Source organism: Artemia franciscana, chromosome 20 (genome assembly GCF_032884065.1).
Source record: "Artemia franciscana chromosome 20, ASM3288406v1, whole genome shotgun sequence".
In the NCBI taxonomy this organism is placed as follows: Eukaryota; Metazoa; Arthropoda; class Branchiopoda; order Anostraca; family Artemiidae; genus Artemia; species Artemia franciscana.
This window is the reverse complement of record NC_088882.1, coordinates 20,359,520-20,385,760: the sequence shown is the minus strand read 5'-3', so window position 1 is coordinate 20,385,760 and position 26,241 is coordinate 20,359,520. Positions and strand designations below refer to the sequence as shown.

Here is a 26,241-nt window from a genome sequence, read left to right as displayed (position 1 = left end):
ATTGCTTTTATCTGGTTTAGTTATAATAATGGATGGATCTTTGCGGAGATTGGATGGGAGGATTGGCCATTTTTTTTATTATTGTAAAGTGTATCAATAAGACAAGCCCTAACTTCGTTGGGTTGGAAATAGATGAATAAAATTTGTGCAAAGAAGACTCAAGAGAGGAATTCAAATCCGCCACAGGAACTTGTTTTGGAAGAAAAGAGAATTTTGGACCTTTTTCGAGAGCATGAATTTCCAATGGTTCAAGCGTTTTAGAGGACAAATTAACCACAGCCGGTCCAGGAGTGAATTTTGGAGCATAAATAGGGTTATTTATTGAAGATTCATTTCGTAGGTTTTCCAATTTTTTAAATGGTTTTAATTGTAATGTATGGGCAAAACGCTCTTCTTTTCGGGCATTTAAGTGTAATCTGAATCTTAAAGACTTGGGAATAACATTTTCAAATTTGCAAGATTCCAAGAATTTTAGTTGGTTAATAATATTAGCATGTTTTTTGCCTAAGCTAATGAAGTAAAATGTATCATTTGTCAACTGCTCCCCATACGCGAGACGAAAATAACAACGAAGAACACACTGCCTTTCCATCACATACACCAAAAACAAGAAGAACAATAGGGAATTTTTTAAGACAGTGGGAAACAAATTAGACATAATTTACCTCCCATATATCCCAAAAATCACTAGAAATCTTAAAAAAGTATGCACACAAAATAATCTGTATGTTGTATTTACCAATAATTTGAAAGTCATAAATCTCCTAAATTCTGGTAAAGATAAGACTCCAGTTACTCGCCAAAGAGGTGTCTATCAAATCCCATGCGACTGTGGCAAATCCTATCTAGGGAGAACCCACCAGAATTTCGAGAAACGCCTACAACAACATAAAGATGATATCAACAAAGCTCTGAATTCTAATATTACTTCTGTTTCTGTTGATTCTGCTTTAAGCAGCCATGTTTTCGAAAACCCTAGCCACAAAATACTTTTTGAAGAATCTGCCATTATTAGCAATCATCTAGGCATAAAGCAAGTAGTTCGAGAAGCAATTGAATTCAGACTTAAGATTAATAATAATATTTCCTTAAGTAGGGATTTAGGAGAATATTCACTGAATGCTTTATACACAAATTTAATTAAAATTGACCTTACGAAATATTATAAAAAATCAATAGATATTAACACAGAACCTGTCGCAAATAGACCTATAAGATCAGCAGCGAAAAAAACTAGGTTGGCATTAAAAACCTGTTTTTTAAATCATTTTCTTTCATTTCAATGAATTGCTTCGTTTCATAACAATTTATTTATCAGTCCAGGTGGAACTTCGCTGAGGTAAGGATGCTGTGACTATTTTGAAAAACTGTTCATTTTAGTTTTATTGATTTTATCCTCTTGTAAGTTGTTTTTTCTTATTTGTATTGCTGAGGACGGCCCTTGGACATAGGGCCAAATATTCATTCTAATTTGTTTCCCACTGTCTTAAAAAATTCCCTATTGTTCTTCTTGTTTTTGGTGTTTGTAATGGAAAGGCAGTGTTGTCTTCATCGTTATTTAGTTACGAACGGGTGATGGGATCTTAATGAAATTTGATTTTTGGAAGGATATCGTGTCTCAGAGCTCTTATTTTAAATCCAGACCAGATCTGGTGACATTGGGGGAGTTGGAGGGGGGAACCAAAAATCTTGGAAAACGCTTAGAGTGTAGGAATCGGGATGAAACTTGGTGGAAAAATAAGCAGAAGTCCTATATACGTTATTGACATAACTGGAACGGATCTGCTCTGTTTGGGGGAGTTGGGGGGTGGAGTAGGGTTAATTCCGTAAAATTAGAAAAATAAGGTAATTTTAACATACGAAGGAGTGATCGGATCATAATGAAATATGAAGTTTGAAAGGATATCGATTCTCAGAGCTCTTATTTTAAATCCCGACTGGATCCAGTGACGTTGGGGAAATTAAAGGGGGAGCATAAAATCTCGGAATATGCTTAGAGTGGAGGGATCGGGATAAAAATTGGTGGGAAAAATAAGCACAAGTCCCTGATACGTAATTGACATAACCAGAACGGATCCACTCTCTTCTGGGGAGTTGGGGGGAGGGCTAATTATAAAAAAATAGAAAAAAATAGGTATTTTTATCTTACCAAAGAGTGATTTTATCTTAAGGAAATTTCATTTTTAGAAGGACCTCGAAACTCAGATCTCTTATTTTAGATCCCGACTGAATCCAGTGTCATTCCAGGGGGGGTGGGGAATCTTGGAAAACGCTTAAAGCAGAGAGATCAGGATGAAACTTGGTGGAAAGAATAAGCACAAGTCCAAGATAGTTGAATGACATAGCCAGACCGGATCTGATCTCTTTGGTAGAGTTAGGGGGGGGAGTAATTCGGAAAAAAAATAGAAAAAACTAGGTATTTGTAACTTACGAACGAATGATCAGATCTTAATGAAAGTGGATAGCTAGAAGGATCTTGTGCTTTAGAACTCTCATTTTAAATCCCGACCAGATTTGGTGATATTGAAGGGTGATTGAGAGGGAAACTGGAATTCTTGGAAAACGTGAAAATCGAGGTATTTTACGAATGGGTTATCAGATCTTAATGAAACTTGATATATGGAAGAATCTTATGTCTCAGATGTTCCGTTTTCAATTCGAATCGGACTCTGGGACATAGAGGGCTGGAGGGAGAAACAGAAATCTTGGAAACTGGAAATCTTGAAAAACGCTTAGAGTGGAGAGATCGGGTGAAACTTGATGGGAAGAATAAGCACAAGTTATGGATATGAGATTGAAATAATTGGCACGGATGCGTTCTCTTTGGGAGAGCTCGGGGGTTGCTAATTTGAAAAAATTAGAAAAATTGAGGTATTTTTAGCTTAAGAACAGGTGACCGGATCTTATTTGAAATTTCATATTTAGAAGGAACCCATGTCTCAGAGCTGTGATTTCAAATCCCGACCAGATCTGTTGACATTGAGGGGAGTTGGAGGGGGAAACCGGAAAACTTCGAAAACGCTTATAAATGTCGTAGATACGTGATTGACGTAACCGGACTGGATCTGCTCTCTTTGGGGGAGTTAGGGGGTGTGGTTCAGTACTTTGGCGAGTTTGGTGCTTCTGGACGTGCTTGGACGATGAAAATTGGTTGACGTGTCAGGGATCTGTACAAATTGACTTGATAAGCCGATTTGACCATCTGGGGGGCTGAAGGGATAGGAAATATTAGAAAAAAGAGATATTTTTAACTTACGAGTGGGTGATCGGATCTTAATGAATTTTGATATTTAGAAGGACCTCGTGACTCAGAGCTCTTATTTCAAATCCCGACCGGCATTAAGCCTCTGATTTTTCTTTTAAAGCAATCTATTGATTCTTACAAGTTTGCTAGAGCTCACACCGTATGACCTCTTGGCTCTTCCAACATCGTCACAAGTGCCATATGACCTCGTAGCTCTTGTTACACAATATTTTTTGTAATGCAGAGCTTTTTTTTTAGGTGGTGGATTTGCACTTTCGGACGCAACAAAAATATCCGGACTTTCTGACTGGCTCGGATCACAACTGGAAGGCTTGAAAATTTTACCTGAATCGTTGATCTTAATTGTAGTGTGCATCATGACAGCGTCTGTAACTGAAGTTGCTTCCAACACAGCTACAGCAAATATTTTACTCCCTGTCCTTGCGAAAATGGTAAGTCATTCAGAATGCTGAAAATTATATTTTTTTTTCCTCCAAATTCTGAAACTACAAAAAGAAAAAATAGAAGCACAGGCATTTTGAGGGCTAGTTCAAGATTTTATGCAAATTCATTTGGTGTACCCTTTTTACAGTTTTTTTATATTGGTTATAAATGGAAAGTCACAGAGGTCTAATAAATAATTTAAGAAAACTTATCTAACAGTGTCAGTATGTTGCTGACCGTATGTTCCTGATCCTCACAAGAGAGTATACATTTTACTATCTGTTTTGCTCTTGAAGCCAGAAGGCAAGCAGGTATTTTGGATAGTTGAGAGTGAAAAGTCATTAGGTTTCACCCAGAGGTAACAAATTTCATACAAAGTTTGAGGGGTAAACAGTATGCAAATAGTATGGAAATATAAGGAGAGTCCAACACATCTGAAAGTCCTGATTTTATTGGACAAGAACTTTGGTGGCCCCAATTCAAATAATTTTGGAAAAGGGGGAATTATTATTTTTTTGACTTAAATGAAGATACACTAAAATTTGAAAATTTAAAGGGGTAATTGTTTCGTATATTTTAAATGAAATCACAAAAAAGGCATCTTTTAAAATCTAGGGGGGCAATCTGTCCCCAACCCAATTAGAGCCCTTGCAGTCCTTCTGTACAGTATTAGAGCGTTTACGATTTCTGTTTTCCTATACTAAACATAGATTACGGTCTTTTTCGCTGCTTTAAACTTATGCATCAAGTAAAACATGTTCTAGCAACTGTGTTTGTTTGAATACTGGGTGATTTTAATGATCCCTAGGTGTTGTTTTGTGTTTTGATTAAGAAAAAAAAAACAACTACATGACGAAAGAGGATTAGGAGCAGCAAATTCCTCATGTATCATGGATATCGAAAAAGTGCTAGTTGAACAGAATTCCACAAATACTTATAGGGAAATATCACGAGTCATTTTATTTGAAGCAGTTTTTAAGATATATTGAGCAATAATTTTGAACATAAACTATGAATCAATGATTTTTGGTCGTTTTAGGTTTCAACTTCACTTGAAAATACGTTTAATAACTAATTTTGTTTGTTTCTAAGTTTTAAAATATACTCAATAAACTTCACGAAAAGACCTTTTTGCAAGTTACGTGAAGAAACTTAAGAGACTGACATGAATTTTTGTTAAAATAGGGCGTTAAACACACACAACACCAAAAACAAGAAGAACAATACGGAACTTCTCAAGACAGTGGGAAACAAATTAGAATGAATGAATTAGAATGAATTGAGAAATTCCCTATTATTCTTCTTGTTTTTGGTGTCTGTGATGGAAAGGCAGTGTGGTATTCATCGTTCTTTGCGTTAAACATATGTCTTACTTCGCACCTGTCTTAAACTTTTCTTAAGAAAACCTGCCGTTTTTTCACATAAAGAGTCTAAGGGATATATTATCTTTGGTATCTTTGAAGAATTGCAGGATAAAAATTTGATTATTCAAGAAATATTGTCCTATATGAGCTATTGAGAGTTTTGAAAACCGAAGGATACGAAAATTTTTGATCTGTAGCTAAAATAACTTACGGAAATTTGTATTTGAATTCCAATTTTTCTGCCGCAATGCTGGGAAGACTCTGAAGTTTCATAAGAAAGCATAGTTTCGTTATTTCTGCTTCTTGGACTTCAACATTTCAGGAAGACAGATCTTTAAAATCCTTGGAGTATTAAGATTTAAACATAATCCTGCATCTGTCAATTAATAATAAAGGCTGTTTTGACACTTGTTTTTGCCAAAAACTACATTTTTTTTATATTAGCTTTTGGTACTTTAAAATGGCATTTAACATCAAAATTTCCTTTTAAATGCACTCTTCCATATTCTACGGCTAACGATTTGATACGATTGCCCCTGGCAAAGAAAGAAAAGGACAAAAAGGTGACCCATTATTTGCTTTCGATAGTGATTTTCCTTGTTTTTCCAGATGGGGGACTGTAATTTTTAATATACAAGGCACTGAAGTACAATTGAAGGAGGCCAAATAAAACTTTTTTGGAATTTTTTCCAATTCAATCGGCTCCAGGCCACCTTTTTATGTTTCTGGACTATGAAAAATCCATTGGCTATAATAGAAAATATTTTTCCAATACTTTTTGCATGGCGAAGTTAAAGTATGTTTAAGAGAGAAGAGATGTTTGAAGGAAGCCCCATAAAACTCTTCAGATCAGTATTTCAAGATAAGAGGGACCTCAAAATCTCCTTAGGTTTTTGAAACGTAAATAATCAATTGAGTGTAACAAAATTTGCATTCCCAGGCACTTTTACCCTTTTTGAGAAACATTGATGTTTTTGCACAAAATGGCAGGAAACACTGCTTCTCTATGGTTAAAGGCCTCAAAAGCTTCTGTTCATGGTTCTAGATGGTAAAAAATCGACTGTCTATCTTAGAATTTCGGTTCCAAGGTTACTTTAAATTATCTCTTGACAAGTATCCATGTATGGTGGAAGAAAATACCACGTCGTCGTGGTGCGATTTTTTTGTTCAAACAGTTCGTGGTAACAAAATGTAAGTAAGGAGCGACCCGGCTCAATAGTAACTGAAGCCCTAAAAAATTGAATTTTGATACCAATTGATGCATCAAAAGAATTGGATTTTTAGGCTGATTTCAAATGTATAAGTTTCATCAATTTTAGTCTTACCCATCAAAAGTTACGAGCCTTCTAAAAAGGAAGATAAAACCCTCCTAAAAGTCATAGAATCTAAATGAACATCACACCAAGAGATTCAGCGTATTAGACAACTTTACTGTAGATATTAGACAACTGTACTGTAGAACTCCTATCTGCAAAAATGTAGAATTTCGTTTGTTTTTTTTTGCCAGAAGAAAGATCGCGGATACGTGTTTTCCCCCCGGATTTTATTGTTTTTCCCCCGGGGTTGATCATATCGGCCCACTGGCCGATACGATACGAATATCGAGAGAGGGCTCATTCAAACAGAAACTAAAAGTTCTAGCGACCTTTTTAAATGACAAAAAACAGGAGGGCACGCTCACTAGGCCCCCTCTCACGCTCATTTTTCCAGAAGTCACCGGATCAAAATTTTGAGAAAGCCATTTCGTTCAACATAGTCGAAAAATCTAATAAATATGTCTTTGAGGATGACTTAATCCCCCAAAGTCCCCGGGGAAAGGGCTGCTAGCTATGTACTTTGCCTATTGTTTACATTTAATAATGGTTATTCCAATATCCATATATCCAGATATCCATAGAAGAGAACTCATTTATAAGGAGATCACCATATGTAGTGAGTTTTTTTTAGCATTAAATAAATAAATCAATCAATTTATTTATAACCCATCTACAAAAAAGAGGGCGGAACGCCCTTAACATGGAGTAATAAGAGAAAATTAAATACAAAAAAAGCTACAAATAAATGCAAATCAACGCAAACAAACAATTAAATAAGTAATGCTGACCATGGGTGAGACACTATCGACATGGAAGAACGAAAATCATGAAACCTTTTATCAATAATAGATGTAGGAGAAACTAGGCGGAATTTGTTCATTAAGTAGCTATTTCTAGTCCAAGGAGGGTAACTGAGAAGGAATTTAGCATAACGAAAATATACTCTAGGAACAGATAGTTTCTGAGGTTCACTAAAAAAACTGCCAAACCGGACCTAGAGAAAGGAGATGAGGTACAACTAGGCTATTATAAATTTTCGCAAGATTTAATTTATCAATGTGTTTAATATTAGATACAATTGAAGCATAAGCAATCCTCAGTTTTTTCTTCAAATTTTCAAGGGATAATTTCACAGTTTCTTTCATATTTTTTCCAATAGGTATTCCAAGGTAAACTAATTTTTGAGACAGGGGGACTTGAACATTAGCTAAAGATAAAAAATAGGGCCATTTGTCTCTTTAAAATTAAAAGCTACAACAGCAGTTTTTTCAACATTGAAAGAAAGCCCAATATTTTTACATTCATTGTAAAGCTGATTAAACGCGTTTTCACATCCACTAAAAGTACGGCTTAAATTCAAAATGTCATCTGCAAAAGTTATTAAAGACAAGTTAAATCCACGGTGAATACAACTAAACTTAACAGAATTTTGGGCATTTAAAATAGAGTTATTAAATAAAGAAGGTGAAGTAAGGCCACCTTGACGGACTCCTTTCAAAATATCAAAAAGGGAAGATTATCAAAAAGAAGAAAGGGAAAACAAGTTTTTTCAACTGAAAGTAAGGAGCAACATCGAAACTTAAAATGAACACAAATTATTCTGTAAATGAAAGGGGCTGTCCCCTCCTCAACACCTCGCTCTTTAGGCTGAAGTTTTTTATTGTTTTGGAAAGTAGAGTTGAGAGAAAGAGTCAAACTTTAGCACAAAGAGCGAGGCACTGAGAAGGGGAAAGCCACTTTCATACACGGAATAATATTTGTTCGTTTTAAGTTTTAATGTTGCTCCTTACTTTCAGTTAAAAAATTAGTTTTTATGAGACTTGGTATCTACCAAGTGACATATAGCGATTGCAAATTCTGTCGGTCGGTCTGTCGGTCTGTCTGTCGGTCTATCTGTCCCGGTTTAGCTACTTTAGGCACTTCCAGGTAATCTAGGACGATGAAATTTGGCAGGCGTATCAGGAACCAGACCAGATTAAATTAGAAATTGTCGTTTCCCCGATTCAACCCTCTGGAGGGACGGTTAAATCGGAAAAGTTAGAAAAAACGAGGTACTTTTAACTTACGAACGAGTGAACAGATCTTAATAAAATTTGATGTTTAGAAGGATATCGTGTCTCAGAGCTTTAATTTTAAATTCTGACCAGATCGGGTGACATTGGGGGGAGTTGGGGTGGGAAAACCTAAAATCTTGGAAAACGCTTGGAGCGGAGGGATCGGGATGAAACTTGGTGGGAAAAATAAGTACAAGTCCCAGATACGTAATTGACATAGCCGGAACGGATCTGCTCTCTTTGGGGGAATTGGGGGGAGGGTTAATTCTGAAAAATTAGAAAAAATGAGTTATTTTTAACTTATGAATGAGTGATCGGATCTTATTTAAATTTGATACTTCGAAGGATATTGTATCTTATAGCTCTTATTTTAAATCATAATCGGATCCCGTGACATTGGGGGGATTTGGGGGGAACCAAAAATCTTGAAAAACGCTTAGAGCGGAGGGATCAGGATTAAACTTGGTGTAAAAAATAATCATTAGTCCAAGATACGTGATTGACATAACCGGAACGAATCCGCTCTCTTCTGGGGAGTTGGGTGGGAGGGTTAATTCTGAAGAATTAGAAAAAAAGAGGTATTTTTAACTTATGAAGGATCTTAATTAAATTTGTTGTTCGGAAGTATATCGTGTCTCAGAGCTCAGATTCTAAATCCTGACGAGATCCAGTGACATTAGGGGGAGTTGGGGGGGGGGCTGAAATCTTGGGAAACGCTTAGAGTGGAGGGATCGGGATAAAGCTGGCTGGGAAAAATAAGCACAAATCCTAGATACGTGATTGACATAACCGGAACGGATCCGCTCTCGGGGAGTTGGGGGGGGAGGTTTAAGCATAAAAAAAAATGAGGTATTTTTAACTTATGAAGAAGTGATCGGATCTTAATCGAATTTCATATTTGGAAGGATTTCGTAACTCAGATCTCTTATTTTAAATCCCAGATCGGATCCAGTGTCATTTGGGGCAGGGGGGAGTAGAAATCTTGGAAAACGCTTAAAGCGGAGAGATCAGGATGAAACTTGGTGGGAAGAATTAGCACAAGTCCAAGATAAGTGACTTACATAACCGTACCGGATTCGCTCTATTTGTTGGAGTTGGGGAGGGAGGAGCAATTCGGAAAAATTAGAAAAAATGAGGTATTTGTAACTTACGACCGGGTGATCAGATCTTAATGAAATTTAATAATTAGAAGGATCTTGTGCTTTAGAACTCTAATTTTAAATCCCGACCAGATCCAGTCACATTGGGAAGAGTTGCAGGGGAAACCGGAAATCTTGGTAAAAGCTTAGAGTGGAGAGGCCGGGATGAAACCTGATGGGAAGAATAAGCGCAATTTATAGATACGTGATTGATATAATTGGAACTGATCTGATCTCTTTGGGGGAGCTGGGGTTTTTAATTTAGAAAAATTGAGGTATTTTCAACTTAAGAACGGGGGTGACCGGATCTTAATGAAATTTGATATTTAGAAGGAACTAATGTCTCAGAGCTGGTATTTCAAATCCAGACCAGATCTGTTGACATTGGGGGGTGTTGGCGGGGGAAACCAGAAATCTTGGAAAACCCTTAGAAATGTCGTAGATTTGTGAATGACATAACCGAACTGGATCCGCTCTGGGGGAATTAGGGGATGGAGTTCAGTGCTTTGGCGAGTTTGGTGCTTCTGGACGTTCTAGGATGCTGAAAATTGGTTGGCGTGTCAGGGAGCTGCACAAATTGACTTGAAAAAGTCGTTTTTCTTGATTCGACCATCTGGGGGCCGAAGGGAGAGGAAAAATTAGAAAAATTGAGGTATTTTTAACTTACGAGTGGGTGATCGGTTCTTAATGAATTTTGATATTTAGAAGAACATCGTGACTCAGAGCTCTTATTTTAAATACCGACCGGCATTAAACCTCTGATTTTGCTTTTAAAGCAATCTATTGATTCTTAGAATTTTGCTAGAGCTCATACCATATGAGCTCTTGGCTCTTGGCTCTTGGCTCTTCTGACCTCGTCACAAGTGCCATATGAGCTCTTAGCTCTTGTTTTATTTAATTTTGAAATATTTTTGAATTGATGCAGCTTTTGATTTTGGCTAACCGTACATAAATAATTAAAACGAAATTCGCATATTAATTTTACTTATTTTGGCTAACTTGCTTTCTCAAAGTTTTAACCGGACGATTTTTAGAAAAAGGGGTGGGGGAGGGGGCCTAGTTGCCCTCCAATTTTCGGCGTCTTAAAAAGAACACTAGAACTTGAATTTTATTTACGAACATATTTATTAGTATCAAAAATACGTAACTGACGAATTAACTTACGTAACAAACTTCAATATTCACATTTTTTTATTATTTATAAGAGGGGTTTCGCCCCCTCGTCAATGCCTATCTCTTCACGTTAAAGTTGGAATTTTGTTTCAACTCTTTAAGAATGACCCCTAAATCACAATGGGTTTAATTAACTTACTAAAAAAAACTGTAGAGTAGAGAGCTAGGTATTGACGAGAGAGCGAGCCTCCTCATATACGTAATAATTTCTGTTTGTTTCAAGTTTTCATGTTGCTCCTCGCTTTCAATTGAAAAAACTTGCTTTTTTAAATTTAATTTCTAATCGTTTTTTAAATAATACTAGAAAATCCGGCACCCCCTCATGGAAAATTCCCTTTCACCGATAAAAAATTCCCCATGGACAGATACACCCACGTGACCTTCTCCCCTTGAACTTTCCCCCAGCCTTCCCCCTGAAAAATATTCCCCTGAAAATGTCTATATACTTCCCAATAACCAATAATACTCGTATATGCAAGTAATGGCCAGAGTTAACAACTTGTAGCACTTTTTCTAGGGACTGCGGGGGATTAAGTCATCCTCAAAGATATAGTTATTAGATTTTTCATCTATGCTGAACAAAATGGCTATTTCAAAATTTTGTTCGGGTGACTTTAGGAAAAAATGAGCGTGAGAGGGAGCTTAGTTGCCCTCCTATTTCTCCACTTAAAAAGAGGACTAGAACTTTTAAGCTCCAAGAGGGCTCGAATGAGCCCTCTCGCAATGTTCTAGGAGCATTGGGTCGATACGATCATCCCTGGGGAAAAAATAAACACGCATCCGTGATCTTTCTTCTGGCAAAAAATACACATTAAAACATTTTTGCAGATAGGAGCTTGAAACCTCTACAATAGGGTTTTCTGATACGCTAAATCTGATAGTGTGAATTTCACTAAGATTCTATGAGTTTTGGGGGGTATTTCCCCCTTTTGTGAAAATAAGGCAAATACTCTCAGGCCCATAAGTTTTGATTGGTAAGACTAAACTTGATTAAACTTATATATTTGAAATCAGCATAAAAATTAAATTCTTTTCTATCTCTGTTTTTTAGTGTTTCGGTTACTATTGAGCCAGATCACTCCTTACCTATAGTTCTTTTCCATGAACTGTTTGAATTTATTTCTTATTACGTATATGAGGGGGTTCACCCCTTTGTCAATGCCTCGCTCTTTACGCTAAAATTTGAATTTTGTTCAATTCTGTAATAATGACCCCTGAATCACAAAGAATGGAGTTTTGGTTTGAAAAACGTACAAGTGATGAAGTTATAAAATTTTTTATAGATATTAAATCAAATTCTGCTGGGATTGATAATGCAAATTTAAGGATATTTAAAGCCACAATGATGTATTTACTTCCTTCCTTATTTCACACCATCAACATTTCCATGACAACAGGCACCTTCCCAAATGCCTTGAAACATACGAAAGTAATACCACTGCTCAAAGGAGATTTGAAGTCAGATATAGGTATTTGGAGGCCAATCTCATTATTGCTGCTGTTCTCCAAGATACTTGAGTAAATAGCCCATCAACGCCTTTATGGTCACCATGCAAAGAGTAGCCCATTAAGAGACACACAGTTTGGTTTTCGGAGAGGCCACTCTACTAGTCATGCTGTTATTCACCTTGTTGATTTCGTAAATGATTGTCTAGAAAAGGGGCAAAACTCCCCTAACAGTGTTTTTAGGTTTTGAAAAAGCTTTCGATACAGTTGAATTTAGTATTTAATTGCGAAGACTGGAATGTATGGGTATAAAAGGATCATGCTTAAAATTGTTTGAAAGTTATTTCTATGGTAGATTTATTAATGTGTGACCGATGATGTCGCCTCTGCCCTATTTCCTGTAGCTCGTGGAGCCCCAAAAGGCTCGGTGCTTGGTTCTCTACTGTATTTGGTTTATGTTGTTATGATAAGGTTTTACCTGCCAGGTTCTTGTCTCACCTCGTTTGCTGATAACACTGCATTAACATTTTCTAATCAGTATTTATATAATTTGATTTTGAAGGCTAATCGCGTTTTAAAAAGTTTTCATGTTTTTACTAGTCTCTTACTGTCTTATCTTACTCTCTTATCTGTTAATATTGCGAAAACTAGTTTCATTTTATATTCAAGAGTAGATGAGCAACAGAAAATTAATGGAAAGATTTGCTTACGAAGGACAGTGAAACAAGTGCACGAAACACGATACCGTGTTTTCGGAGTTTACTACCTAGATTACCATCTTTCATGGAAACGACATAGTGATGTTGTTGCAACGAAAGTCGCACAAGGAGTTGGAACAATTCGACATTTTAAGATTTTTTACCACCATTAATTTTATTATAATGCTTTAGTCCATCCATATATTTCATATGGTTGTTGTGGTCAAGCAACTTTTATTCAAATTTCAAACGAGTACCAATTCTTCAAAACAGAACTATATGATTTATTGGTGGATACTTGGAAAAAGTCAATGACACTGAGGCATGTTATAATAAACTTAAAGCATTTAATGTTAAATTATACAACTGAACCCTCACGTAATTAGTCCCCATGCAATTGAACCCTCATTCAACACTACCCCCGTGCAACCAAACCAAGAACAACTTGTCGTTAATTCTGATTTAGGAGTGATATATACTATTTAAATTAATCTTCATAGTAGCATAGAGAGAGAGAGAGAAAAAAAAATATAAACCAAATTAACGCTTACATAATCTTTCAGCAATCATCGGGGATACTCATTGGATTGTATATGATGGTTGTTTCCAGTCTTATAATTTACCAGTATTTATATTCACCCTTCACCTATAAATCAAATCACAAAAACAAGCAAACAAGTAGTGAAAATATATTAACTTTTAACTATTAGCACGAACTATTCAACAATATCGTCGATAGACTATAAACGACGTGGAAGCGAATCACTAGCGAGATATACTAATTCAACTTAAATTATTAACAAATTTCCGTGCCTCAGACACTATCCCTGAAGAATGCATAGTTTCATAACAATAATAAAACGAGATAGACTTAAAAATTCCCAAAAGCACTCCGGTAGATAACGATTCAAGCATTGATAAACAAAATAGCTTGCTGATAATGTCTTAACTTATACAAATTTAGAATTTTCATAAGTACTACTTTAAATCTTACAATCTCTCAAGACGCGAACAACTTTATTTTGTAATATTTGAACTCTTTTAAAATTTGACACAAAAGAACTAGTCCACAGCAAACAACCATAAGATAGGTACGGACTGATAAGAGAATAATAGAGGATTATTAGAATTCTTGTTGGGAGCTCATTCCTTATCCTTCTTATAAGACCCAATCTTCTTGCCACTTTTGCAGCCACCCCATTACAGTGTGATTTCCAACTCAAATTGTAATCCAGATAAAACCCTAAATATTTTAGACTAAAAGTTTGTTTCAAGAATACACCGTTCAGACATATTCCATTATTTACAATAATGGGAGTACCAATCCTATAAAAACTCATGAACTTTGTCTTAAAAACATTAACAGATAGATAGCTACACCTCGTAAAACTTACCAGTCTATTTAGGGCCTTATTTGCCTTTTCATTCAAAAGATTTTCGCAAGATGACGTTATTGTAAACAGTACCATCATCAAAAGACGTGTTTTATATCTCAGGAATATATAAATTATTTATATAAATTAGGTAATGTAGGGGCCTAAGCATCGAACCTTGTGGAACTCTGCAATGGACTCCATAACTTCTTGATTTGCAGCAACCAACTTTCTCTCTAAGGGCTCTCCCTTCAAGATAAGACTCAAACCAATTCAAAGATACATCCTGAACACCGAAACAGTGTAATCTGCTCATAAAGATCTGAAAAGCAACAGTATCAAAAGCTTTGCTAAAATCAATGACAATTGAAAGCCCTAGCTCCCCACGTTCAAGAGCAGAGTTAACAAAATCTGTGAGATGGTGGAGTGCATGTATCGTAGAATGGCCTTCCCTGAATCCAAACTGTGTTTCTGCGATATATCCATTTAGATGCAGACGGTTATGCAATCTTCTATGCATGATCTTTCATATAGCTTTGAACACAAACGCAACATCAAAATCAGTCTCCAGTTCGAAGGATCTATCTTCAGACCTCCTTTATGCAAAGGGATAAACGTGGCCGCTTTTAATCTTGAAGAAAACTCACCCTTTTTCAGCAATATGTTAATCAAATGTACAGGGCAACAAATATACAATTACTAATTTAAATGTTTGCAGCTTGAGAACGTCACTCCTAGACGAATTTGACTTCATCAATCCTATTATTTGCTTCATCTCCTCCAGATTAGTTTCAGCAAAATTGTATTTACCCCGAAACCTCTTTCGTTTTTAAAAGGCTCAGCAATTTTACTGCTGTCATTATATGAAATTTCATTCAATGATTTACCTATTTTTGAAAAATGCTCACCCAAAACATCAGAAATTTCCATCCTTTCAAAAACTGTTCTATCATCAACTTTTAAAATAGCTAGATTTTCATTTTGCCTTTCACCATTTATAGTAGTTATACACGTTGCTTTCGTGTTCCCTTTATTATTTTCAAATTTTATCCCTTAATATTTTCGAACACAAGATCTGCAAAGCCGATTAGTTTCATTACGAAGTTTTTAAAGTCATTGAACACCTCCTGTGACTCTGAATTCAAATGAAGTTCGTACAAGTCATTTTTTCTGTGTGAGTCAAAGAAGTTCCTGGGTTAAAAAACACATGGCTTTTTAGGTTGACTGGTTTTAGGTTGTTATGGTTTTTTAGGTTGACTGGTTTTAGGTTGGTATGGTTTTTTTAGGTTTTCTTCAGCTTGACAGTTTTCATCGGACATATTGAACCAAATGTCGGTTGAAACAAAAAACCGGTTGAAACAAATATCGGTGAAACAAAAAAAAAAGGTCGGTTATAAAATTATCAAATGCAGCGGATGGACTTTCATATCCATTAAAAGCCTCTTACCTTGAAAGAAAACTCAGTTATTGCCTAAATTTATCTATATTCTCTTTTTTCAGTAGCCTTTTCTTTATTCTCTTTATTTTTGGTTTTTGTGTACGTAGAAAGGAAGTCACTGCCACCACAGGAAAATGATCAGAAGACTCACTAATTATTACATTAGCATAAGAAGTAGCAAGTAGGTGAGATCAAACACATACGTTTACTATTAATGTTGCTAAATGTTAAGTCACGTGTGTTAGAATTCCTACTAGAAGATGTAGATTATGACTAACCATAAGGGTAAAAACTCCAAATTATCATTATTCAAACACAAAAGATCAAAAATAAAGTCATCCATGCAAACAAACTCGGAACTACTCAACTGAATCTCACCCACAACTCGACCAAAACCAAGTGCAAACTCTTCCATTGAGTACTCGGTGGCGTATGTACCTCACTTATCAAAATCTTGTTCTCGCCAAACTCAAGCTCAATTGTAAGAGTTTCAACCCTACTTTCTATCCAGATGGAATGATCCTCCCTCACATTAGCCACAACATGCTCTTTAGCTAGAAACGCTAAGCCTCCACGTGTTTTCGTCTTTCTTATTCTTACAGTAAGCTGGTACCCTGGAAAACTAAAAAGTGACAAAGAATATTATGACGTTAAAAAAGTCTCACATAGACTTATAATATTAAATCTGCAATTTGTACGGTCAAGCATCTGCAAAATCTCACGACACAATGAGTAACGAGTAAATTCCAATGACCAAGATAAAACGAATTTTACTCAGCATTAAATACCGAAAAAAGCAGATTTACATAGCAACTACCTCTATTCTGTGTGATAGAAGAGCTTTCCTCCGCAATATCAGCATAAACAGTATCTCGGAAGGGATTATTTTCAAAAATCTTTAGTCGCTCATCACAACTTTAAGAAAACTTGGTGCAATAAAACTTCTATAAAAAAACAATTAGTAGTGATATAACAATTTTTAACTACTGGCACAAACTATTAAGCAATATCGTCGATAAACCATAAACGACGTTTAAAAGAATCACTAGCACGTACATAAATCCGAATTTGATTCAACCACACTTGGTTATTCCCATATTTATCCTGTGCTAAGTTCAGAACTTTACGTCTTCGTTTCGTCAGATTTTCCGGCTTAAAACTAGCACTGCGAGCTAATCTCGGCTTTTCTTTGAAACCCTTAGAAACAAGGTCTTTAGACTTGAATGTTAAAACTTCAGGAGCGGTTGCATCCTGTTTACTGTTTTCCTTTGCTTAGATTTAAACTTTTAAATTTGATCACATCTTGATTTGATGTTTCAAGCTCCATTTTGTTTGTCATTATATCAAGAAATAACAACTTCATTAAACGTTTGAAATGATTGGATAAAACAACAAATTTCGGCTCGAATTACCAGCTATTGCTCTGTGAATTTCACTGGAAATCGACGATTTCCAAAAATAAGTAAACGCAAATAAAGAATAGAGGTTCTTGTTTTTCGCTTAGAACAAAATTACTTTAGATAGGAGTTTGGTCTTACTTCCAGATAGGATTTGGTTATTTAGATAGGATTAGTTTTCAATATTACAAAATTACTTTGGATAATACATTCAAGGCTTATCATAATCATTATTGGTGAAACAAGAAAAATGTGGACTTAATTCTCCGATAAGCAGATTAAGCGTGATCTTCAAACAATGATTTTTAAATATTGCCGGATTTTGAAAAGATAAAATGATACTAGTTTACAACGATAAAATGGTGACCACATCATTGCTCTCTTACTGCTGCAGTCCACTGTTACAGGGTTTTTTTTTATACAGCCAAAAGTTCATTTTTATTAGAACGGACTGAAAAATATTATATTATTCATAAACAACAGTTCACGGACTACATGGACCGAAAGCATGAAAAAATTAATAACTATTCTAATAAGTTAATTAAAAATTAAAAAAAAATTAAATTAAATTAATAAGTTTTCTAACGGTGCAAAAAAAAAAAAATAAAAATAAAGACATAAAACCCACTGAGTTCTTTGATGAGAGGATTATGTATAATTTGTTCAGTAATATTGAAATATTGACAAAGCAAAAAAACTTAAAGAAAGCTCATACTTGTTCACCCGTTTCTCTCTTCTGTAACTGCCAGCATCGTGTTAGTGTCGTACCTCATACTCACGTACCGGGTTCTCTTATATCTTACAATATGTGAATTGTAAGATATATGTGATATATATGTAAATTGATGTATATATATATATATATATATATATATATATATATATATATATATATATATATATATATATATATACATTAGTTCCTAGAACCTCGTATGTTGATATGAAAATAAATAGCATCTAGCATCAACGAATTAGCTTTGTGTTTCGTTAATTTTGTTTTCACTTGGTAGTTTTTCAAAGCTATCTTTGTTTTCCACTTTCAAAGCTGACTTACATATTTTTCTTGTTTCAACTATAATGATTATGATAAACCTTGAATGTATTATCCAAAGTAATTTTGTAATGGTGAAATCTAATCCTATCTAAATAATCTAATCCTATCTAGAAGTAAGACCAAAATCCTATCTAAAATAATTTTATTATAAGCGACAAACAAGAACATCTATCCTTTATTTGCGTTCACATGTTTTTGGAAGCTAATGTGCGGAAAGTGATAAGATGGAGATGTTTCAGTGCCCCGTGGCAAAAAAAGGGGGGTAAACAAGACACATACTTGCATTCCATGTGAAAAATTTATTTTCCTTGTTGCTCAAGATTCGGGACTACACTTCTCTTAAGTGGGGGTTTTCGGGTATGGTAATTGTGACAGTGAGGGTGTTTTTTATATTTTCACAATATTTTTTTTCTTAGCGAACTTTATCATTAAGAGAAATCGAAATAATTTGCCAGACAGGGGATTGAGTCCTGTTGTGACTGGTTAAATAGTTTTGAACGGTGGTCAGTGGCGTGACTCTGTATAACCAATTCTAAATGGGTACCTGGAGAAACCCTGGGGAAAGCAAACAGGAAGAGTGTTTGAAAGCACGTGATGGCTGGCCCCCAAGCCTTATTGCACTTCCTGGTCGAAGGGCCATAAAATTGATATCAGGACCGACAGTAAGTGTTGTAAAGTTTAATGCCATATTCATTGCTTTCTTTACCTTGAATTAGCTTCAAATGTCGTTTTTTGTTTATGCGACAGTTTTTTTACACGTTTTTATATTTTCAGTTACTATTAGCTAAGTTTGTTCTTTACTAGGTTTCTCCAATGGGGACAACAGTAATTATTACGTCTCAGCTACAGACGAGGTCTTATTTTTTCTAGTGCGAGTTGATTGGAGTAAACCCATTATATTTGATGTTGCCTGCCACTGTCACATGCTCTTATGCTTTTATGCTACCTGTTGCTACACCACCAAATGCAATTGTATTCACTGTTGGCAAGATGAAGGTAATGGATATGGTAAGTAGATTTGAATAAATAAAGGTTCTGCAATTTTTTTTTTCTTCTTCTTTTTTAGTTTCATTTTTTTCTCTTACATATGAATAGACAAGTCTCTTTTCTACGGTACGGGACTGGAGTTCAGCCACCCTAAGGCTCCTTAAACCACCTTAAGGCTCAAGGATTTATCAGGTATAAGCTATATATTAGGGATATTAATGTGAAGTGCGTATTGGGCACTTTCAAACTTGAACACGTTCTAAAAATGTTTTGGATTCTTTTCCCCTCTTCCCCCTCCCTTATCTTTCTCTTCCCACGGTTAAATAAAATGGTGTACATGTCTCTTATAGGTTTAAATTTCAAGACTTCACATGCATAAGTAAAATGTAAATGTAAAATCACGTTTATGATTTTATAGAATAGTGATAAAATAAACAAGCGAATACCGGCATTTTGAGCTGCTGATGTAGAACCCATCAGCTCAACAATGAAGATTTCTACAGGCCTTCATGGTGCGCCATAATTGCTTTGATATGCACCGAGCTATTTCTACAAGAAAAAGAAGATATAACGGTTTGGAAAAAAAACTCGATGCAACTTGAGAATCGAAAGAGATGCTATAAAAATCCGTAACTAATCAATCCAACTAGAAAATACACCGGGAGTTCATCATAACTCAGCCCAAGTGCAGTTTGACTCCAAATCTTGAAGTGACTTTGAAGTAAATAGAAAAATTTAAGATTGTACCCAAAAATCAATTTGAATAGTCTGACGTATATTGGCAAACCTTGCTACGTACATGCTTTGATCTGAACTTCTCATGTTGGTAAACAGTTAATCTTAGCGAATTGTCATTAAAGAGTGCCTAGTGCTAGTAGTAACTAAAACTCTTTAAAAAAGTTTTTCATAAAAAATAATATGTATCAAAAGCACTGGCTTTCTATAATAATTAATTTTTAAAACCGTTTTCAGAAAAGAAGTTTTCAAAGAAAATTAAAGAGCTACATGAAACCAAGGGTGAAGAGAAATAAAGTCAAATAGTTTTTCTAGCTTAAAAAAACTATAAATCACTGTTCATATGTAAACAAAACTTGGAACGAACTGACTGTACAATAAATACTCAAGTCCATATATTCATTCCCAAAACTTTTCATAATTTTGTATCTATTCAAGTTAAATTAGAGAAAACGTTTAAAGTTTTTTTTTACGGGAGTGTAAATATTGTATTTACCCTGTTATACCATTTGATAACATCAATTGACCATTGACAGCGCTTAACCATGTTAGGGTTAATTTTTCATCCTTTTTTATACATAATGCCAAAAATCAGCACTTTGCTGTAATATCATTTTTGCCACTTAAAACGGTTACCAAATCTTTAATTTTTTTTTAATGAGCCCTGTGTTGAAAAAGTCTTACGCTAAAAACTTTTTTTTAACTTAAACATTTTCTTTGATGTGGTATAGATTGTTATAGGAATTTTGATTTTTAATTATTATATGTTTAATTAAAAATTAAATAAAAATTAATTTAGTTTGAATTTGTTATAACATTAACAGCAACACAACAACGAAAAATGAAGTCCCGGGGCTGATCTGTTTTTACAGAATATGGTGCTTCCTTTTGCTTTTCTTGCGTTTTACGCAACAAAAAAAAATAACATCCTGGGGCTAATCAATTCAAAAAAATGGTGCTTTAATTTGCTGTTCTTTCGTTTTAAAAGGTCTAAACTGTATTTAATATAAAGTAATACCTAATTTGAGCAGTTTAGTGTTTATATGGCTATATACAGGATTATTTTCGGGGGAGGGGCTACGATTTTTGAAGGGGGTGTTAACGTTAACAAAGAAATTTACAAAACACATAAAAAATTTATTTATTTGCATTTGTATAGCCTTTTTACCGGTGCAATTAAAAATTTGAGCGAGGGTGGGGGGATGATGCTGGTAACAGCCTTTACTCTGGATGCTTTGTTTTGGATGTTTTGTTTGAGGGGGGTTACAAAAAATTTGCAAAAGCATCAAAATTAGTTTATTTTTATTTTTGTAGCTTTTTAACGGATAAAATTTAACCTTTGGTTAATGGGGGCAGGGTGAGCTGAAGCCAGGTAAACCCTTTGCTCTAGATACGGCTATGATTCTTTATTTTTTGACAAAAGCCCTTTTTTTTATTTCGATGTCGCTTAATTTGAAATCACTTAAAATATATATTGCTTTCAGTAAAGCTCGAATGACGATTTCGCTATAATTGGAGTGCACGGGGGAAATTTCCCAATTCATGTATATATAGTAATTTCTGGTCGCTTTGAGTTTGAGTTTTTTTTTTACAATTTTTTTTTTTTTTTTTTTCATTATCGATTCCATTTTTAATTAAGTCTAATATATGTTTCTTTTAACTTTAATACCTGTCTCACAATATCTATTCCTTAAAAATTATGCTTGGGTAACAACAAAGACGACTTCCTTGTTAATTTATCTATTAATTTTGTTTGTTTTGAGTTTGTGTTGAATGTTAATTTTTTTTAAACTCCAAGTTCATTATTAGATTCATTTTTATTAAGCTTTTTCTTTTAACTTTTAGCAGATTATTCATTATTAAGTCTGTTATTATTTTTACTCTGCAGAAGACATATTTTTGCTCTTTCCTTTTGTAATTTTTTATATTTAATGTATGGTCGTCTTTTATTCTTTTTTTGTGAAAAAGAAAAACACAAAATGGAAATTTATGTTTAATAAATTGGAAATTTGACATATTTTAATTAGAAATGAAATTTAAATTGTCTATGAACTTTCAATTAGTAAAAAAACGCTTTTTTGCAATAATAATCAAAATATTAATATCTGATTTTTTTTTATAAATTAGTAAAATTCAAAATTTTTAAATGGGAAAACTTGGGCTCTGTTAAAACAAACCGAAAACTGGCAGGATCAATACAAGATACTAGGGTACATAGGAATGCTGTTATTGATGTTAAAACTAAAAATCACCATATAGTAGTGTATAGGGTTGATTTAAAGCTGAAATTTTGGAAGGGAAACTACCTCCCGGGAAGTTATGATGTTGGTAGTCTCCAGGATGAGAATTTTCAAGGAACAGCCGAAGCTTAGTGAAAAAGCTTTATGTTTAATAGAGAGAAGAAGGGGTTTGTACAAGAATTATCTGAGTGATAGATCATATGAAAACAAACACAATGTAAAGAAAGTGGAGAAAGCATTAAAATATAAACTAAGAAGGTGTGAAGTGGAGGCCATGGATAAAATTGCTAAGGATCTGAAAGATGCAGCTATACGTCATAATAGTAAAATATTGTACTGGCATGTTAATAACTTGAGAGGGAGTAGTCAATCTGGACTTGTACCAGTTAAAGATAGGAACGGGGCCACAATTAGTGATAAGGAAAGAGTTAAAGAGAGATGGGCAGAACATCTTGAGAATGTGCTAATCCAAAACACAGTTGCAGGAAAATATATAGAGGAAAATGAAAAATTATGATACCATGAATGTGACGCAAGATTTGTTTTGTGAGGGAGAATTAGCGACAATAATAAGGCTTCAGGTGCTGATAGTGTGGTAAATAAGTTTCTTAAATATGGTGGCTCCGAGGTTACAATTAAGTAAATGAAGATTATGAATATGATTTTTGAAAAGGGGGAAGTACCAAACGATTTTAGGAAAACCTTGATTAAACAACCGTATAAGAAAGGTGATAAGAGTGAGCGTCGTAATTATCGAGGTATTAGTCTGGTCTCTTTAGGTAGAAAATTACTTAGTAATATGATACTTTTTAGACTGAGAGATGCTGTATACAAAGTTTTAAGAGAAGAATAGTGCGGTTTTAGAAAATGTAAAGGATGTGTCGACCAAATTTATACTCTTAGGTTAATAATTGAGAAGTGCCTCAATTGCCAAACACATTTGGTCCTCAGTTTAATAGATTATGAGCAAGCGTTCGATTCTGTTGATAGAAGAGCTTTAGCTAAGGCCTTATCCTTATATGGTATACAAGACAAATACATTAAAGAAATTAGTGCAGTGCACGGGAATAATACTGCTGAGGTTAAGGTAGGAACTGAGATTAGCAGCTTGTTTTGTATTAAATCAGAATCTAAGCATGATTGTGTTCTATCTCCCTTTATATGGATCATCTGATGGACTTTGGCTTAAGGAGCACGGGAAAGGCAATGGGAGACCAAGGAATCAATTGGGGAGGAAATACTTTCCTGGACATAGATTATGCTGATGATTTAAGCATTCTAGATGAAAGTGTGAGCAATATGAATGAGTTTTTAGAGGTTCTGCGACTTCAGGGTGCTAGATTAGGTTTGAACAATAATCTTAATAAGACTAAGCCACTAAGGCTAGGAATAAGTGAAGATGAAAATGTGACGTTGGGTAACGAAAAGATTTATCAAGTGGGCAAGTTCACTTACCTTGGTAGTATTATTAGTAAAGATGGTGGAAGAAATAAAGATGTTAAAAGTAGAATAACCAAGGATGATTTTTTCACAATTAAGAAAGGCTTGGAAGAACAGAAAGATAATTCTGCAGACCAAGATTAGAATACTGGAAGGTACAGTGATGACAGTGGTCCAATATGGATCTGAAGTATGGGCGCTCAGAAAAGTGGATGAAAATTCACTAGATGTTTTCCAGAGAAATCGCTTACAGATTGTTCTGGGTACCCTGCTGACTGATTGTATTTCAAAAAGTACAAAAAGTGTGTACAAAAAGGTTTAAAAAGTTCCGGCTGTACAAAAAGTGAGGGTCAATCCTGCTTTCTAGGGCCATAATGAAAGAAAGGTTGTGGTTGTTAGGGCACGTTCTGCGGATGAAGGAGGACAGATTGCCGAAGATTGTTCTTTTCGGCTAACTGTCTAGGGCTAAACGGAAAGCAGGTCGTTCTCTTCTTGGGTGGGAGGATGTCATAAAGAAAGAATTAAGGGAAATGGGAACTTCTTGGGAGGTTATAAAGAGGGAGGCTTTGAATATATTGGGATGGAGGAGGAGCGTGCGTAGCTTTTTTTGCCTCGGGTATCTTGGTGCTGTGGTGAGTTGTTAGTAGCAGTCGTAATAGCAGTAATATTGCTATTTATTTTATCAGCATTGTCGTGGATAAGTTTTTAGTCAAATTGGTAAACATTTGTTTTTTGCCGTAAATACGCTTGTGAAATGACAAGTTAAGGATTTTACTATAACTCTCACCTCTCTAATTTTAATACTTTGTAAATATTGATTTCAGCAGAAAATACTATGCATTTGTGAGGCAAAAAACCTATTGGTACATAAGTACAAACTGCAAAAGATTTTGAGAGGATTTAGTTGGTTTTGACGTGCGAGGTTTGATCTTTTAAAACAAATATACGTGTATCAGTCCAAGTATGTGGATTGAGAATAATTTTACTTATCTGAAGTAATTCTTTAGAATAGTTGTTGTATTATTCTTCGGGGAAGACTCCATTGTTCCATTTGTAGATCCCAGACATCTTTTCAAGAGACGCCTTTGAATTTTTACCAAGATTTAGAGGACAGTAAATTATTTCTAAGATGTACCCCTTTTTAATCTTTACGCTGGTTGCACTAGCAGGAACTGGAATTTTTTTCTATTTTAGGTCAAAACAGGATTTGTGATGAATTTACTTTGTATTTTGGTTCTTTTTATCATAACTGAAACTTTTGGAGTTTTTCTCTTCGACATCAAGACTTTTCCAACATGGGCTAATGCAACTGCAGCCGATATACCAATCAACGAATAGTCTCAAATTTGGAGAAGATATGCCACAAAACCCTTCTACCAAACTTATGTTATGTGATGAAAGTCGTCATTTTTGAAAGAAAACAGCTAATGCGATTTAGTTCATAGCAATTATGTAAATACTTTGTTAGTCGTTTCATGTAAATAGCAAAATTTGTAATTAAACATGTCCAATTAATGTTTTCGAAACTCCGTACCTCAGGAGCAAGCTTAAGTAACCTTCTTACCGAAATATTGTCATATATACAGATAAAGCGAGTCTAAGCCCATTGTAACGTCTTAGTTTCCCTACAGCAAAACATTTCAGTTTTGTGAATCAGTAAGGAAAGCTATAGCGTTGCCTATAGTAAAGAGCCATAAAGTTTCAGAGTAGTATTGTTTTGGTTTTATTCCAGAGACGCTTTCAAACATTTCGTGGTAACGAACTGTAGTAAGGAGCGACCCGGCTCAATAGTAACCAAAACTCTAAAAAATGGAATTTTGATACCAATAGCTACATCAACAGAATCGCATTTTAATGCTGATTTTCAATATATAAGTTTCATCAAGTTTAGTCTTACCCATCAAAAGTTACGAACATGAGAAAATTTGCCTTATTTTAGAAAATAGGGGGGAAAACCCACTAAAAGTCATAGAATCTTAGCGAAAATCACAATCAGATTCAGCGTATCAGAGAACCCTATTGTAGAAGTTTCAAGCTCCTATCTACAAAATGTGGAATTTTGAATTTTTTTTGCCAGAAGGCAGATCACTGATGCTTGTTTATTTGTTTGTTTTGTTGGGTTTTTTTTCCATGGGTGATCGTATCGACCCAGTGGTCCTAGAATCTTGCAAGAAGGCTCTTTCTAACGGAAATGAAAAGTTCTAGTGCCCTTCTTAAGTGACCAAAAAAATTGGAGGGCACCTAGGCCCCCTCCCACGCTAAATATTTTCCCAAAGTCAACAGATCAAAATTCTGAGATAGCCATTTTATTCAGCGTAATCGAAAAACCTTATAACTATGTCTTTGGGGACGGCTTACTCCCCCACAGTCCTCGTGGGAGGGGCTACAAGTTACAAACTTTGACCAGTGCTTACATATAGTAATGGTTATTGGGAAGTGTACAGACGTTTTCAGGGGGATTTTTTGGTTGGTGGGAGGGGTTGAAAATAGGGGGATATGTCGGGGGAACTTTCCTTCGAGGAATTTCTCATGGGAGAAGAAAATTTCCATGAAGGAAGTGCAGGGTTTTCTAGCATTAATTAAAAAAAATGAAAAAATAAATATGAAAATTTTTTCAACTGGATGTAAGGAGCAGCATTAAAACTTAAAACGAACAGAAATCAATTACGCATATGAGGGGCCCACCTCCTCCTAAT

General features: G+C 34.9%; 1 protein-coding gene across 2 annotated transcripts in view; it reads left to right on the top strand.

The window, feature by feature from the left end:
- LOC136039877 (Na(+)/citrate cotransporter-like) overlaps positions 1 to 25,060 on the top strand; it is a 100,303-nt gene extending 75,243 nt beyond the window's left edge. For both annotated transcript variants that reach the window (XM_065723835.1, XM_065723834.1), the window contains 3 exons: positions 3,503 to 3,696; positions 19,014 to 19,151; positions 24,740 to 25,060. In XM_065723835.1, the coding sequence (XP_065579907.1) occupies positions 3,503 to 3,696; positions 19,014 to 19,151; positions 24,740 to 24,883 (476 nt within the window). In that variant the 3' untranslated portion in view covers positions 24,884 to 25,060. The remainder of the gene's footprint in view (positions 1 to 3,502; positions 3,697 to 19,013; positions 19,152 to 24,739) is intronic.
- The last annotated feature ends 1,181 nt before the right edge of the window (positions 25,061 to 26,241 follow it).